The 17,867-nt window shown below is 43.5% G+C and overlaps 1 protein-coding gene across 2 annotated transcripts; it reads left to right on the plus strand.

Moving 5' to 3' along the window:
- The first annotated feature begins 681 nt into the window (after nt 1-681).
- LOC128467811 (hepatocyte nuclear factor 4-beta) lies at nt 682-16,136 on the plus strand. 2 transcript variants are annotated; one of them, XM_053449538.1, is made up of 13 exons: nt 682-861; nt 2,060-2,133; nt 2,620-2,807; nt 3,353-3,552; nt 8,940-9,111; nt 10,072-10,166; nt 12,668-12,774; nt 13,443-13,598; nt 13,853-13,940; nt 14,289-14,441; nt 14,695-14,931; nt 15,134-15,256; nt 15,683-16,136. In XM_053449538.1, the coding sequence occupies exons 4-13, from the start codon at nt 3,438-3,440 to the stop codon at nt 15,808-15,810; spliced, it is 1,374 nt and encodes a 457-aa protein (XP_053305513.1). In that variant the 5' UTR covers nt 682-861; nt 2,060-2,133; nt 2,620-2,807; nt 3,353-3,437; the 3' UTR covers nt 15,811-16,136. The 2 variants fall into 2 exon arrangements, with proteins under 2 accessions (XP_053305513.1, XP_053305514.1); XM_053449539.1 differs by having other exon boundaries at nt 12,668-12,765.
- Nucleotides 16,137-17,867: the final 1,731 nt, after the last annotated feature.

Genomic DNA, 17,867 nt, shown 5'->3' on the forward strand with positions numbered 1-17,867 from the left:
ATTCTCTCCTAAAAATTTAGGCTACATTTGTACCTATATATTATACACAGAGTCTGCTTTATACAAAAGGAATCATCTCATTTTCATTTTGAGGTTGTTTATAGCCTTTTGGCTATTTATTAAACCAATATGGCAGTCTAGCCCTGTCTATCAGAGATATAGTTTATAGAATCTGCAGCAGTTCTTTCCAAGTGGAAAATGTTTGTCCTTTTCGTCAATGAATTGAGTTTCTTTGAGTTATGAGATCCTAAGCGCCAAATATTTGATACGCTGGCTGATAAACCTTTGCACGTTTTCCAAAAATATGTTTTGTTTTTTTTGTTTGTCTTTTACGCAGCTAGAAAAGCCAGTGATCTCTGTACTGGCCGTGGATCTTTTTGGCAAATAGATCTGAAAGACCGTGCAGGTGAGGATTTGATTTGTCGTCTGAAATAGATTTGAATCCAAGTCAAATTTAATGAGCACTATATAAATACAGTATACAGTATATATAGTGCTCGTTAATATGCTGCATATAGAACTGTGTAGACTGCTAATATTGTGAGATAACTTTGTTACTCCAGAATAACTGTCTGCTACTGTTTTTTACTCTTTACTGTCCCTTTAAATAAAAATACTTTATTTTTTCCTTTGCAGATTACATCAGACGCTGAAAATAACCGCACAGCCCTTGTAAGTATGAGTCAAGGGATTTTTTCCCTCGCTTCATTTTCTTGTTTCACCCCGCATTGTAACCCCAGGTGTGGTTCTATTACCCGCAGCGTGCGTGTCATCTTCTCCTTTGGATGTGGAGGGGAAAAGTCGTGGGATCAGCACACCCTGCTGGTTATCTGCCACACTGCTAGTGTTACTGTCAAAGAGGTATTATGGAGGGTATTTGTCCTAGATGTGACTGCATTGGGTTAGAGTTTGCCCAGGGGCTCATCAGCCTCCCAAATCCCAACCTTCTACCTACCGGAGGACTAAGGAACGTCTTTCTACCAACCTCTGAATAATCTGATAACGTCAGCAGTTACTCCCTACCCGCGGCAAAGATACTTTTACAACTGTGCAACATTTGATTGCATAAAACATCTGGAAACGAAGAAATATGAATTGATTTAATAATGAAAAATGACTCAGCTGCTATACAAATACGTTGATGAAGCCAATTTGCCACTGGCAAGGGTGAGAATGAAATCCATCCCCCTATTAAACCATGGGAAAATCCCTGTGCAATGTAAGCTGATTTATGAGGGTATAATGGTGCCCCGCAGTGTTAGCCGCATAGATGACTAATGTTTGGTAGCCAACAGAACGTCTTGTATGACAACCCTTTAAATAACCATGTGGGAAGATATTACAGTCACTCGAACAATCCCCCTAACAACACACCTTGCATTGATTACCTATCCGTCTTTCCTGGAGGTGTCTTGTAAAAATGTTATCATGTTTACACGACAGGAAGGCGTTGGGGTATTTGTCTAACCGGGCGCGCGTTTTGTGTGCTGCGTGGCCGTTGCGGTTTCATTGAACCGAAGAGGGAAACCACCCATGCCTCCTACCCCTTTTACAGAACGGGAATCCGGTATTCTCGCTTCCTCGCATCCATGCGCGGGGCTGTTTGAGGAATATATATACCGCCTTAGGGGGTAAGGATGGGATTTTAAAATGAAGGAAAGCTGTGGGCAAACCAAAGGTTCAAGGGTATTTCACCTACATGTGATTTATCAGTAATTGGGTCGGGTATATATACCAGCCACGACGGCACGTTACATAGATTAGGAAGGTAAAATGGTCTTAACATTGCTGGGTTCTGTGGGACAGCATTTAGCATCCCTTTATGCGTACATTATATATATATATATATATATATATATATACAGTGCTAGTGGATTACTTGGCATATTATTATTTAGTTCCTAATGGTGTATGTTCCTGACAGCAATCCCAGACCTGTGCATATATACGACAGCAGAGCTGTAGGGACTTGCTACCACTCAATAGACACCTTGAACTCATTTGCTTGTCCAGGAGAGCTTGCAATCTAAGTGAAAGTGTTTCTGTTATGTCTCCCCAGTTCTCTGCCTTCACTAATCAGATCGTAATTGGGCTGACACTGGCATTATTGGAAGTCTCGGGGCAGAGTCCAAGGTAAGGATAAAGACTTCGTCCGTTATCTGATTAAAGTGTCATTGCTTTATGAAGTATAACGTTATTACACAATTTGTTAAAATTAGATTATTTGTCGAACAAAGTAGGGCAAAGGTAGGTAACCCTGTCCGTGAAAACGTGCATTTTTATGTGTTCTAACATTTATTTTATTAATACTTGTTGAATAAATATCATGAAGCAATGGAAAACCAGTCATGTTTAGGGCTGAAAAAATATAACTATAAAAAAAACATTTGTAACATTAAAAACTAGGTTTGTATGAAATATGAAGTTTATTTTATTTGATTGTGTAGATTTTGTATTGACTGTTTGCTGCGATATACTGATTTTGCATAAAGATAGATAACTTTGTCCCCCCCCCATCTACTTGTAGTGTGAGCGCCACTGACTCTTTTTGACAACTTTGCAACACTTGGTGAGCATTTTCAAGAATTCTATCCCCTCTTCTAAATTGATCTTAAACAGGGGCTCGACAAACCCCGGGTGCCAGGTTAACTTGATGACAAGAACTAAGACTTCACACGAGATAGGGAGCACTGGCTTGCTTGCTGTTCCTGGTCTGCCTGAACTTCTGGGAAGACAGCAGGACAGACATTGCCATTGATGCGACGATTGTGGCGACGTGGGGGTAGTTTTAATCCATGACATACCAGGTACGTCAATGGTCCTCAAGAGACATTTTTGTTCTGACATACCTGGTACGGCATTGGTTGCGAAGGAGTTAAACAGGTATTTTAATTTTATATCTAAAGTGTACAAATGTTTATAACACTAAGGCAAAATGCTCAGTATAAGTGCATTTGTCTGTTATGAGAACCTGTAACTCAAGCTGTGATTAGAAAACGCTGCATGGGAACCTCGCTTATCTCTTACATTTACAATGCTTTTTCATGTTGTGCTATGAGCCTATGATAACTTTGACTATGTCTTCGGGGCTCTACAGCTTTAAGTGACAAACCTGAGCGTGATCCACACTGTATTTACTCAACAATTACATTAAGCGGTATTGGGCTGGTTTGAGGATGGAGCAAAGTATAATCAATGCCTTATCTGCATCATATAACCATAATATGACACATAGATTGTAGGTGCCTAAGGCTTTCAGAGCAAGGCGAGGGAGCGTCTCCTCTTTTCTTTTTTTCTGCCACTCACACTTTGGGACAGCCTTCATTGATTTTTTTCCCTCTCCCGTTTGCAGTAACTCGCGTTGCCCTCCAAAGAGGAGCCTACCGGGGTGATTGGCAGTCAGGCTGTTTGGTTTGACCTGCGGTTAATGACTAATAATGAAGCTGTGTGAAGCCATGATGGATATGGAAATGCCAGATTATACAGAAACTCTGGACTCCTCGTACACCATGCTGGAATTTGACAGTATTCGAGTATTACCGAGCAACAACGGTGAGTTTTCCCATTTTATTTCCGTGGAAATAGATCTCTGGGATGGTGCTCTTCTGTCCTCTGCGATTACACTAAGAGGACATGTGCCTTCATTTCAGATTCATGCTTCTAACATTTTATGCAAATGATCTTCATTTTAAATACATTGCACTGTGTTTTTATTTGATTTTTTTGGAACGCTGAAGAATTATGTAAGTGCCGTCACTCCTCTGTTCATTATATACACTATACTCAGGACGTATAAACTAATATATTCACCTAGAGTACAAGAGGTTAGAAGTGCCAGATTTATGTAACGATAAACCCGTATAAACATCTGGCTGCTATCCTGGTTATAAAATAAACGCTCCAATGCAAGATTATATGATGAGCGAAAGGAATCAAGTGGAATTTGACATACAGGTTGCATCAGCCACATTTTGAGATGCTAAATATTTATACAAGATTGGATTTTATGTACTAATTAATAGATGGGTGCTTGGTTGGCACATCTATGTAGAACTCAAGATGAAACATTTTTGAGCCAACTTGGTTTCAGGAGGCAGGAATGTATGGTGGGTGTGTGTCTGGTTGGAGCCTTGTTTAATCCCGTTTCTACCCATGGTACTTATCAGACATCTGCACGGGTTTTGGTCATTTACTGTACTATCTATGTATGTACTTACCATCTATGTAAGATACATTTTATCTGACCCATTAACTGGATAGATCTTATCTCTGGAAATCCATTAGAACATTTCTATTGAGAACCTTTTGTTTATACCTTTTAGTTTTAATGTACACAATGATCTGTAAAAAGGCTAAAAACTTTCGCATTGTACAGCGCTGTGGAATATGTTGGCCCTTGTATTGTATCGTCATGTGTATCTTTGCACAAATAAATAGTATAGCAAACAATGATCTTCTATAGTATTATTTTCTAGGTCACTATTCAAAAAACTTTGTCAATGGATATTGGTGTTTTATTTTTTTTACTAATCTCGGCCTCTTTGTTCCTGGAATATGGAGGAACTGAGTAGTCTGTTAAAAGGTTAAACAAGGATTTCATCCTGGGTACACCATGGCAGGTACATGAAAGAAAACACGCTTCTTGTTGTCTTCTAGAATTGGTGGCTGTGTGTGTATTGAAGGCAATGGTACCAGGGTCATGCCTGGAATATTTGCTTTCTCGTTAATCAGTTACCTACTCCCATCACACCATGCTGTTTGGAAAACAACTTGTTTATCTAGGGTGATTACCGCATTTTTTACAGCCTTGAAAACATATCACCGAGTCGGGTCATACACAGATTCATACTGCACAGCCGTTTACTTTGTGTCTAGCGGAATACAAAAAGCAAATATTGTATCCCGCAGAATCTTGTTACAGATGATGTTATTATTACAGAGCGTGTTTTAACCGAAAATTGACAGCATTCTAGATAATGTTGGAAAGAGGTCATTGTGACATCATGACGCTTTACTTTTAATATTAGGCAAGAGCGCAGACATTTTTCGACACTTTTGCCTCATAAAACCCCTAATTGTTTGCTTAAATTGCATTCCCCTTAGATGCACTGATTCTTAAACGAGATCTGGAAGTGTCCCGTCTTGGAGCGTCACGTTCCAGCCTCTCTATAACTTAATTTGATCTAACCTTTGATACCATTAGCCATATTTATGGCAGTATTTTAATGCTGCCATAAAACTAAGGAAGAAGCATAGCAAGTGCCCAACGATTCAAGAAAGAAACCGGTGCGTTTGGGTAGTGACCGGAGCATATTCACCTTTAAAACAGAAATAGACATGTTTCTAATTGTTCAGCACCAAAGAATAAAACAATATAGGGGCGCCTTGTGCCACACTATACACTTGTATTCAGTAACAGCGGCTGGACATGGTGTCTGCCTTCTCCACATATTCTCAAATGCGCCTACTATCAACACACAGCCAAAGTATACACTCACAACGATTTGAACCAGCAATCTATTGTATCAGGGGGAATACAGGTAACCTTCACGCCACCACGCATAAATACATGTGAAGCCTTCCTGCCCCATATGTAGTAATATGGAGGTGTCTATGAGTGCATGAGTCCAATGCAGGCATTAGATGTCCATGGAGAGCTGCTTTTGCATGGTGAGTAGGACACCTAACGCTCGAGCCACCACTGTGGCGACCTGAATTTGCTCGTCCATAATAAATACTTATACTCAAATTCACCCACTCGCAAAACATAACATACACCGAGACAGATGCTCTAATGAGATTAGAACCTGTAACTTTCCTCATGGCGAGTAACACACCTTACATGCGCGCCACGCTTTGGATGAATGGTTCTGCTCGTCCGTAATACAAATACTCAAATTCGCCCAATCTGAAAACATAATTTTACACAGAAGGCGCACTTGGATTAGAACCAGGAGCTATTCGCATGTTGGGTAATACACCTAGCACTTGCGCCACCCTCACAACAGACATAGCTGCTCGTCCGTAATACAAATACTCAAATTCGCTTGCTCTGAAACCATAATTGTACACACTAAGCAGTTAGACACACTAAGCAATAGGTAGTGCACCTTTTAGATTGTGTGCATTATGTTAGATGTTATGTGTATTTGTGCATCACACGCAGGCATCATATGTTCATGGCGACGGAGAGCCTTCAATCATCCGATGGTGTAATGGTTAGGTGCCCTGCCTGCCATATGTTGCGGTCCCGGTTCGATTCCCTGTAGCTCCGTGGGGAGCATCCAGCCATGCGGTGGTTTGAAGGTTCGGTGTGTTGCGTACTCGATGCTGCGGTCCCAGTCTGGTTTCGCTTGAAGGTTCGGTGTGTTACCTATGAGATGATGCGCTGATGGCTCGCTTCTGTGTGGCTCGTTGCAGCTACTGACAATGTCTCTGTGTGTACAGCGGTCTTACCCTGAAAAAAAAATGTGCGTTGCTGTATTATTATTATTTTTTTTAGCATTTATAGAAAAAAGCATAAAAGGTGTTGTGTACTACCGACTGGCTCTAACCCCCAATCATCCTGACCCGCACATACGCACAGCACTTTCACACACCACCGAACATACTCATACGTCTTACACACCGCACCGAACATACTCATACGTCTTACACACCGCACCGACCATACCGCACCGCAACCACTCGCCAGGCCTCACGGGGATTAGAACTAGAAACCAAACCGCTTGGTAAGTAAGTACACTTGACACCTGCGCCACCCTTGTGGCAGACTGAATTTGCTCGTCCGTAATACTTATACTCAAATTCACAGAGTCTAAAAACATAACTTAATGCTCTTTGCCGCGAGACTCACCTGGGTTTGAACCAGGAGCTCACAGCATGGTGTGTGATACACATACCACTCACGCCACCCTCAAGATGAAACAAAGCTGCTCATCGGTAATACAAATACACAAATTCACCCACTTGAACAATATAATTTTACAAATATCCAGACTTATGTGTAGGCCTCACGGGGATCAGAACCAGGAGCCTTACGCATGGTGAGTGATACACCTAACACTTGTGCCACGCTCACAGCTGAATGGCCGCTTTCGTCCCTTCCACATATATTCAAGTTGACCTACTCCACTTGCCACGAAGCAAAGGGGATTAGAACCAGCAAACCTTTACACGTTAGTCATTTCACTTACCTTCCACGCCGCATCACATAACGACATGCAGACGTTCTAGTGGTGGACTGATAAAGCTCGTCCAATCCACAAACACTCTAAAAAACATAACAGCTGGAGAGAACTACACTCACATACAGGTCCCGTGGAGATTAGAACCAGCAACGCATTGCACAGTGCACAACAGACATAACTTCAGTGCCACCACCACAACTGGGTGAGCCCTGTCTGACTGATCCCCAAATACTCTTATGTACCCCACTCTAAACGCAGAAAAAGCACCCAGCCACCAAGCGAAGGGGGTTAGAAGCACTATATAGTTCCCTACAGGAGCGAAGCGGGTTTGAACCATAAACCAGTCGCCGTTTAGGCGATACACCTAACCGTTACACCACACCATGACATAGCGTCGGCCGCCCACCTGCTCTACATTTACTCATACGGACCCCCTCTAAAAACATAAGAAAACATGCAGACGCGCTACACACGTAGATCCAGCTTTCATGGAGATTAGAACCAAAATACTTTTATATGGTTAGTAATGCATATGATGTCTGCCTGCTCCACATATAATCATATGCACCAAGTATAAAATGATACAAATACACAGATCCACTATAACAATCAACACAACCGCACCACACATTCACAGGGACTAAAATTATCATTCACAACATGAATAACGCACCCAACCTTTACGCCACCGCATGAACGGGAGCTCGCCGGCTGCCTGATACACATACATGCACCAAATATAAAATAAGTCACACACGCACGCACTATAACACTCACTATAACACAGCCACACTATACACAGCGAGTTCACCTGTTGTATTACAGGTAATACACGCAGCCACTACACCACACCATGGCATGATAAACATATACTTAGATTCACACGCTCTAAAAACATTTAAAAAAAACACATTCACCAGACGTTTGTTTACTGAGATCACGGGGTTGGAGCCAACAAAGCGCTGCATGGTAGATAATGCACCAAACACCTAACCTACCACTGCGGCTGATCATGACTTGACTGATTGTCCCCCAAATACTCTTATGTACCCCACTCTAAACACTTAAGAAAAAAAACATTCAAGCCAACATCAAGTTACCGACTGGAGTTAAGGGGGTTAGAACCAACAACAAGAGAAACGGGAGGTGACGCACCTAACCGTTACACCACGCTGCAGCACGGCTCCTGATCTTACGGCCCCAGGGGAGGCAGCCTACCAGGAAATTTCCCCTGCTAACCCATTCAGCCTTGCTGTAATGCCCCTTTTCGGGTTTAAAAGTTGCTTTCGCGTTACTGCCGGTTGTCGGCAGATTTACATTTTAGGAGAGAAGAGGTGCTGATTACTGACCTTTATTTTTCAGAATAAAATGAAGACGTAAAGTATTTTTAAAATGTTGGGGGGGGAAATAATTCCTAAAACAATATATCTGTTAAAGGTACATGTGAACAAATGATGGCATGTGGTGTAATTCATTAACATTACCCGTAATTCACCCGCAGGTCAAATAAAGGTTAGAGAATTCTGCCTGCAGCATTGCGTTGGTGGAAGTGACTTTTGTTGAGTCTTCGCTCTTCTAGTTATGGTTTTTAAGTCGCTTCCTAAAATACGGATCTCATAAAGCGAGACATATTCTTCTCGTTAAAGGTCCCCTCCCACCGACCGATGTACTTTAACACTGGCGATGGTCGAGTGCCATTGTAGGTACATATTAAGTAAAGCAGATTCGCGTCTTTTGTCTTTCTTGTAGAAATCATTTCTGTTGAATCGTCCAGTCCTGGTTTGCTGACGAACGGCGTGAGCTCGCTGTGTGCCATTTGCGGTGATCGAGCGACTGGCAAACACTACGGAGCCTCCAGCTGCGACGGCTGCAAAGGTTTCTTCCGCAGGAGCGTCCGCAAGAACCACGTGTACACATGCAGGTAAGCGATTTCAGAGACAGAGGCCAAAACGTTAAGAAAAACCCTGCTTTTTTTTATTGTACCAATGATATTTACATGGGCAATGTCCAGAAGCAGAAAGGAAACCAACAGTTTGGCCCCCAAAGATGTTCTAGAGCAGCTACGAGAGGAGCGGTGGGAGCCAACAGTGGCATAAGGATAATTTATGTCTTACCTCCTCAGACCCCACTGCCGTGTTATGCTTTTACTTACGTGGGACTCCATGCAGAAGTAAAGAGAACGTTGATTTTTGTAGGAAACATTTGGCAAAATTCGTTGGAAAACTAACATATAAATGAATTCCATCCATCATAGCGCGCATGCATGTTCCTGCTGGATGTTATGGCTCCCAGCCCACGCGTTATAGAACTATTGCCAGACTATAGCTTCCTGATTTACATTTTTCCAATCATTCATTACTGGTCGCTTTTCAAATACGTCCACAAGGATACTCCATCACTTTTGAAAGTCTGGGCCATAGGACCACTTTCTGCAAACCTGAGAAAACAAAAAAAGTTAGCGTTGTTCTAAACACACGCGCCATCTACGTAGGTTACCAAAAGCATCGTTTCCCACGTATACAGTGCACGGCAAAACATATATTAAGTTATTCAAGCTAAATTTGCTGTAGTAGATCGTGCGCTCGTAGCTGTGAACATCATAATTGAAGACGGAAGGCGGAATTAAGCTGTTTAAGGATAATTAGGCAAAGACTTACATTTTGGTATAATTTCCCTTTAATTATTGTGTTCCCCAGCGGTTCAGGATGAATAACACGTTATAATTATTGGGTAACCGCATGGCACCACTGATTTTCTTCCCATGACAAATCCCTTTTCTACCCCTTGGCTGTGGTTAAGTGGGAGCCTAACAATAAGATCACATTTTCACATACAACTGGTAATTCTGTGTCGCTTTCTTCTTTTTTTTTTTGCACGAAAGGTTCAGCCGGCAATGCATCGTAGACAAAGATAAGAGAAACCAGTGTCGCTATTGCCGCCTGCGCAAATGTTTCCGAGCTGGAATGAAGAAGGAAGGTTTGTACATTCAGATAAATTCTCTTGTAAAACGGGTCCAAAAAAGGCTACCAAATAAATCCACTGCGTAGAAATCCCTAACACAAAGGTTGCTGTGTCAGACAACATGCCCGCTTGTCTCCGCGTCTGAGTCATGCTTTACTCTTCATCGGAAAGGACTCTTAGCTGGCGACAGGAGAAGAAGAACTCCGGGGTGAGGGCCAGCGCTTGTGGATTGCCTTGTGTCTCTCGTAGGAACATAGGCAATGCCAGCTCAAACAGAATGAAGTAAAAATAATACATCATTCTAAAATACGGCACCTTGAAAAGCAGAATTGCCCGTTTCTGCCAGTCTGGAAAGATTCACTACTGTCCACCTCCATTTGGCCATCGTGGCCTGGATGGTGGTTCGGTGGACCCCCGGAGTCCTTAGCAAAGACAATGTAACCCATTGTAATCAGACAGAGGAAAATACTTTTCCACACACGCTCCAAACTACTCAATGTGGAGACGAAAGCATTAGCCGTTAGAGGTGGGTTGGTGTCCAGTTTAAAATGGATTGTGTGCCAGGTCACGTTGCAGAAGTTGTATAGAACACGTGCCATCACCCTCTGGACTTGTCCAGACACACAATTTACAGCTTGTCCTCGAAGCATTGGACTGTTCATGATGGAAACAGAAGAGATTCAAATAATTTTAGAGCACAGCTCTTTAACTGACTGCAAGTGAAACGGACAGTTTAATGACCCCCATTACTAGGTACGCAGCGATGTATTTATTGTTGGCACTCATATTGGAAGAACGGGCAGGAGATAGATTACTGTCGACTCCGGGCACAGTGGGAGGTAATGAGCACAACGCATGATTCCGTGGGGTCAGCTGGCTTTCCGTATTAACATTACTGCGCGTGCAAACACGCTGGCAACATAAAGGACGGAAGGAGAGGCGTAGTAGTGGAAGGTTTGCTTCACAGATCACCCAGTGTTGTTTCTTTGTGCCATCATTGTGTAGTTTAATGACCTTTATGTCTTCCATACTAACTCTCCTAAGTTTCAGTCGTCTGACATACATCATCGATGCCTTACACCGTACAAAAATATCCATATGACAAATTGGTAGCGTTTCATTAAAACCGGCTAGGGGTGAGGTGAAAGGCCAGAGAGGGTCCACCAGGTTCCCATGAAGGAACATTGGAGCCACCAGCCACCCCATGGCTGTACTGAGCTTATCTCACTCCTTATACTCATCTCACTCCTTATACTTATCTCACTCCTTATACTTAGTTACAAACCCAAATTCATTGAAGAGCAAGGGTAAAATGCCCTTGGGTATGGGTATAATGTTATCAATATGTGTTTTATGTTCTTGCGCATTATTGTTGTAATGATGATTTTGACCTATCCTCTATTTTATAGGTGCAATAAATATCCCTAGAACCGTACACAGAGATAGATAATGTTTAACCGAAAGGCAGACAGCGTGCGTTCTGCTACTTCAAAGAATCACAGCTTAAAAATAGACTTCAATAGCCCTCCTCATTAAGAGCCTCCTATACACAAAGATTAAACCTAATCCTCATTAGACTTGAGTGAAATGTGGCAAAGAGCATTGCGAAACATCAGAACAGCCACAGATAAGACGGCTGCGGAGCCAATAAATCAACCGCTTACACTTAAGATGATGGAAACTGCCAGAAAACTAATTCGTTTAAAGCCGAAGTCACACGGGTTATTTGTTTTTAAAGGTATTTTTGTTGTTGAGGAGCGAGACCCTGCGGAGGTTTCTGCAGACATTGTGCTGAAATAACAAGGAGCGTTCTTTGTTTTGTTCACAAAGTGGGGGAATATCATGGAAACGTGACCATGCCTAGAAATACACGCTTTGGCAGACGCGACCATGCCTAGAAATACACGCTTTGGCAGACGTGACCATGGCTAGAAATACACGCTTTGGCAGACGTGACCATGGCGAGAAATACACGCTTTGGCAGACGTGACCATGCTAGAAATACACGCTTTGGCAGACGTGACCATGCTAGAAATACACGCTTTGGCAGGCGTGACCATGGCTAGAAATACACGCTTTGGCAGACGTGACCATGGCGAGAAATACACGCTTTGGCAGACGTGACCATGCTAGAAATACACGCTTTGGCAGACGTGACCATGCTAGAAATACACGCTTTGGCAGGCGTGACCATGGCGAGAAATACATGCTTTGGCAGACGTGAGCATGGTGAGAAGTACATGGCTTGGCAGACGTGGCCATGGCTAGAAATACATGCTTTGGCAGACGCGGCCATTGCTAGAAATACACGCTTTGGCAGACGTGAGCATGGCTAGAAGTACACGCTTTGGCAGACGTGAGCATGGCTAGAAATACACGCTTTGGCAGGCGTGACCATGGGTAGAAATACACGCTTTGGCAGCACTCGCCGTGAAACAAACACTGCTCTGTCGATCCATAACTGCATCATCCTCTGTGCGGGACAAGCGGAACATTAATTTATGTTATTTCTGAAGCTGTGCAGAATGAACGCGACCGGATCAGCATGCGCAGAAGCAGCTACGAGGAGAACGGATCTCTGTCAATCAGCGTTTTAACCCAGGCCGAAGCCATGGTACGTCAGGTACGTGTTTTATTACACTGTTTAAACTAAGGATACAGAAGTAGCTGCCAAGGGATTGGAACTTGTACGAGTTCCATCGGGTATTGCTGAAGCTGTGGAAAAGAGGTAGCTGAGGATCATGGGAGTTAACCCATAAAGGCAGAGTTACACGTTATCATGCCCCACTCTCTGCAAATAGGGTTTGGTGCTTTCAATGGATTGCTGGTTTTCATTTTCAAGATTCAACGTGCGGAGAGTTCCCTCAAGCAGGGAATGGGTTAAATGTCACAAATCTGACTCGTCACTTGTGAAGAGGTTTTCCAGTAATGTGCACAGCGTCAGAGCGCATGGCAGAAAGCCGCGCCTGGCATGTCAATGGGTTTTAGGAAGAAAGGCGGATGACGGCTCCATACAGAATTAGTGTATGAAGGGAACGGCGCCGCCTTGTGGCTGCATTTCAGATGACGTGCATTGCCTTCATGTCTCTTAACCTAACCATCTAGTCCTTAACCCAGATATGTCAAGTAGATGCTATTTCCCAAGCTAGATCTGCATTTGTTTCAAAGCACCTGTTACCTAACCTGTACCCAGCATTCTTAATGCAGAGCACGCAAAAACCAGTCCCTGTAAAAAGTGACGGAATCCAGGCCATGTAAAGGGTTAACCGGCTTCTGGTTCTCTGTCTCCAGTTTTCCCCAGTAAGTCCGCTTCACGGGACAGATATTGCAATGAAGAAAATCGCCACCATCAGCGACGTGTGCGAGTCCATGAAACAACAGCTCCTCCTGTTGGTAGAGTGGGCTAAATACATCCCGGCGTTCTGCGAACTTCCTCTGGACGACCAGGTAACGAACACCCCGTCTCCTTAAATGAATCACAAAATCCCCCAGGCTTCTTCGGGTCGTCGGTCCGAGACGTGAATGCAACTCCCTTATCGATTGTGCCGTTAAGAAACATTCTTTATTATTACTACCAACCTCTTTACCTTCAACCCAGTTATCAGTAAAACCACTTAAGCTTTTGCCTACCATTCCAGAGTATTGAGTACTGAGGATTAGCGCATATATTATTATATATTATTATTATATATTATTCGCAGGTTGCCCTGCTCCGAGCACACGCGGGCGCCCATCTTCTCTTGGGAGTCGCCAAACGTTCTCTTCCTTACAAGGACTTTCTGTTGCTGGGTAAGTGTCTGATACTCAGATCCTAAACATCAGAAATAAAAACGAGCACACATTTAAGCTCTCGTATCACACCTAACCCCTCCAACGTGTTTATGCCAATTGTCGCATTGCCATCCCAAGGATGGTGAGAATGATTGATGTAGAAGTCAGGGTGAAAGCCCTCCTGGAACTGTTTTGTCGGTAGGAATGCATGGTCTGCTTTCCTGTATGTTCCGATGTATTTATTCTATTTCATTCATTCACGCACCATTAGTGTCACGCAAACTGGTAGACTCCCAAGTACTACGAATTAGTTCATTTGAACGTGTGTGAATGAAGGAGTAAGACTTGTCCTTCTGCGCGTTACAGGCAATGACTTCATTATTCCGATGCACTGCCCAGAGCTTGAAATAGCCCGCGTTGCCACACGGATTTTGGATGAGCTGGTCAAGCCCTTGCGAGAGATCCAGATAGATGAAAGCGAATACGCCTGCCTGAAAGCGATTATCTTCTTCGATCCCGGTGAGTCCTGACGCACAGCATTCATCGCTAGTGAGGTTGAGCTGACGTGGAGACCACCTGCTCATTGCTTTCAGTTCCTGGTTTGGCGCTTCAGGAGCTCCGCGACACAGAGACCTCATGGGTTAATTTAATGCCCCCGAGCTGTGGCCACCAGCAAAGTGTTTCCAGTTCTGAAAATTGCTGCCCGGCTCTCTGATAATGCCTTCAGTGTCGCCGATTCCCACCGATTCACACGATTCTGTGTTAATCCCAGATTGCAAAGGACTCAGTGAACAAATGAAAGTGAAGAACATGCGCTTCCAGGTGCAGGTGAATTTGGAGGATTATATCAACGACCGGCAGTACGACTCCAGGGGGAGATTCAGCGATATCCTCCTCCTCCTGCCCCCTCTGCAGAGCATCACGTGGCAGATGATCGAGCAGGTGCAGTTTGCCAAGCTCTTCGGAGTAGCCAGGATCGACAGTTTGCTGCAGGAGATGCTGCTGGGAGGTAAGGGTTAACGGCGATACCCGGCAACAGACACTGGGGGTACGTTACAGAAGTACAGGTGCCCTCCACGCCCTGCTTCCCTTAGCCAACAATAAGCCCCTGTACAAGTTACCATTCTTCTCCGAGGCTTCCAGCTACGCATCGACTCCGGAAGCCAAGCATAACGGCTTAAAGAAATACACAATCGTTATTTTTGTTGTAGGATCCAACCAGGATGGGGGGCAGTACATACATGCAGCTAATTCCAGTCTAAGCCTTGAATTAATCCCAGGGCACACGGTTCATCCCATCAACCTCCATTCTGTCATACATACGGTGTCATCCGGTAAGTGACTGACACATTCATTACATCATTAGCGCCGTCAGAGCCGACGAGAGCTCGAAACCAGGAGCCAAATGTGAAGCGATAGAGTTGATTTCCAATAACGTAGCAGATATCATGGTGTTATGGATCTGATAACGGCCGCCCCCTTTGGCCAATATCTCATGGCTCCATAAGACCTCTAGACCCCCCGGCCCAACGTGTTCTTGGCGCTTCCCAACACTCCATCTCAACCTCTTCCTGGGCTAGATTTACTAAACCGGGATGCTAAAGGTATTACTGGGGTGCGTGCTCTATATCAGGGGCCTATTCCACGAGACTTTCAGTCTTTGCGTTTGATGTATGAACCCTGTTTTTTATTGATACTGCCCAATTTTATTACCTTTATCTACATTCAGATCACTTTTAACCGTGCTTTCTCCTTTTTAGCCTCCAACGAAAGCGTTCCTTCGCCTCCTGCCAGCGCTGGCACCGAGGAGTACAAGTTTATCCCCGGCCCAGAAGCCTCCATGCCGCTGATGCCACGCACTGTCATAGCCAAAAAGGAGATCTTATGAAGTGCACCACTCTGGGCAACCACGTTCAGTGCCGCTGATTACCGCTGCACATGAGGATTTTGGATACAAGCCTCTCTCGTCTCCTCGTCTCCCGTACCCAGAAAACCTTCAGAACTTTAAGTATATGGAGACTATGAGTCGGCGACTAAATGTCCGTTAACGTCCGCTGAAAACAAATCCCGTTTAATCCCGTTTCATCTTCCTGAGGACCCTTTGTATAGTTATGCAGGATTTGTGTTCTCTCTTGGAGTTAGGTTATTTTCCTTACTAATCACAATATTAACTGCTTTGTTCATAAAATAAAATGCTAAGAAAAAACTATTCCAGCCTAGAGGTTCCTGCCTGTCCTTATGGGTTTTAAATTGTAACACTTAACATCAAACGTCCCTTTAATTACCATCACTTGCAAACCATGCCACCACTCTACAGAGCGCAGAAACAATGTATATATATATATATATATATGTTATGTTTACGATAATAATGTATCTCAGCCGACTGGTTGTATCGGTTATTAAAGGTTGCAGAGTAACAAAGAGGCAGGCCGGTTGCCACCGTGGACAGGACAAGTCTTCACCATAGGAGACAGTAAATATCTCCTGTATATATTTGTTGAAAATGTAAATATGAATTTGCACAATTTGGTATTCGCGTCCACAATAAGCAAGGAGAAAACTGAATGTTTAGATTTGGAGATTAAGGCCATCCACTCTACACTAATATGCAATACATACAAAAAAAACGAAATCAGAAGTGCTGATAGGACATCTTTTTTTGAGGTTCGCGATTGTGACGAAAGTAGCACAAGAAGTGAAATTAATTTTGCCCTTTAACAGAGATTATAAAAAGGCGGAACAGATGATAAAAAGACATTGGTATTTATTAAAACAGGACAAAGTGATAGGAGGATCTATACCATCTCGCCCACGAATCATTTACACTAAAGCACCAAATCTAGGCATTCTGGTGGCTCCATCTATTAAAAGGCCTCCACCGAACGAAGTAAGCCAGTCGTGGCTTTCCACAAAAGATTTTTTTCGATGTGGGTCTTGTTCAAATTGGCTATCTATTCAGGGTGAGAAAAAAACGGTTATGGTTAAGTCTACAGTCAATGATTTTAAGTGGGAAATTGGAGAATTAATCACTTGTAATACTAAAGAAGTTATATATATATATATATTACAATGTAGTTGCCATAAACAATAAGTAGGGCGTACAAAGAGATCGTTGAAGACAAGGGTGGCAGAACATGTCTATAAATATCAAAAAAGGAAATTTAAAACATCCATTATCTGTTCATTTTGCCACAATTTTGGAGCCACATGGCTTGAACTCAAGTATAGAACTTTTTGGTTTTATGTAGAAAGATGGGCTCCCTACCTGTGACCCACTCTGGAATAATTGGTAGAGTGGCCCCCGGGAGGGATCCTATCACCTATTAGTATTTTTTTTATTATTTATTTATTTCTGTTTTGTCTTCGGCCGTACCACCCTGTAAGCGCCCGATCTCGTCTGAGCTTGCGCGCTAAGCAGGGTTGGGCCTGGTTAGTACCTGGATGGGAGACCACCTGAGAGTAATTTTTTTTTCTTTTTCTCTCTTAATCATTTCCACCTGTGTTCTATTGTTGTCATGTGACTTTTATGGTTAGTATAAAAGAGAGGTCAGATACCTCTAAATTTACAGCTACTGAAGGAAGGACTGCTCTAACAGCTACTGTACCCCGGAGCGCGTTTGGCTTGTTTGTAAACACACTATTATATTGGGCACTGTTCAGATACTGGCTGCTAAGCCGGCAGCAACTGTGAAAGTTTGGGAGGCACTATTTGGAGTTTTTGCCTGTATGCTGATTGACTGTGGAATCCACGCGAACACCCAGCGAATACCATCACTGAGTTGGTCTGTGTTTGCGATATCGTCCGGAACGTCCCACATACAGTTAACAGCTGGCGGATATCATCTGGCTGTTACGTCAGACGCCGGTGATTGCCGGCGCGCTCGCCTGTGTGAGAGGCTACCTTCCATCCAGAGCCGTATCTCCCGGTTGGAGCGTTGTACT

Source organism: Spea bombifrons, chromosome 10 (genome assembly GCF_027358695.1).
Source record: "Spea bombifrons isolate aSpeBom1 chromosome 10, aSpeBom1.2.pri, whole genome shotgun sequence".
Taxonomy (NCBI): domain Eukaryota; kingdom Metazoa; phylum Chordata; class Amphibia; order Anura; family Pelobatidae; genus Spea; species Spea bombifrons.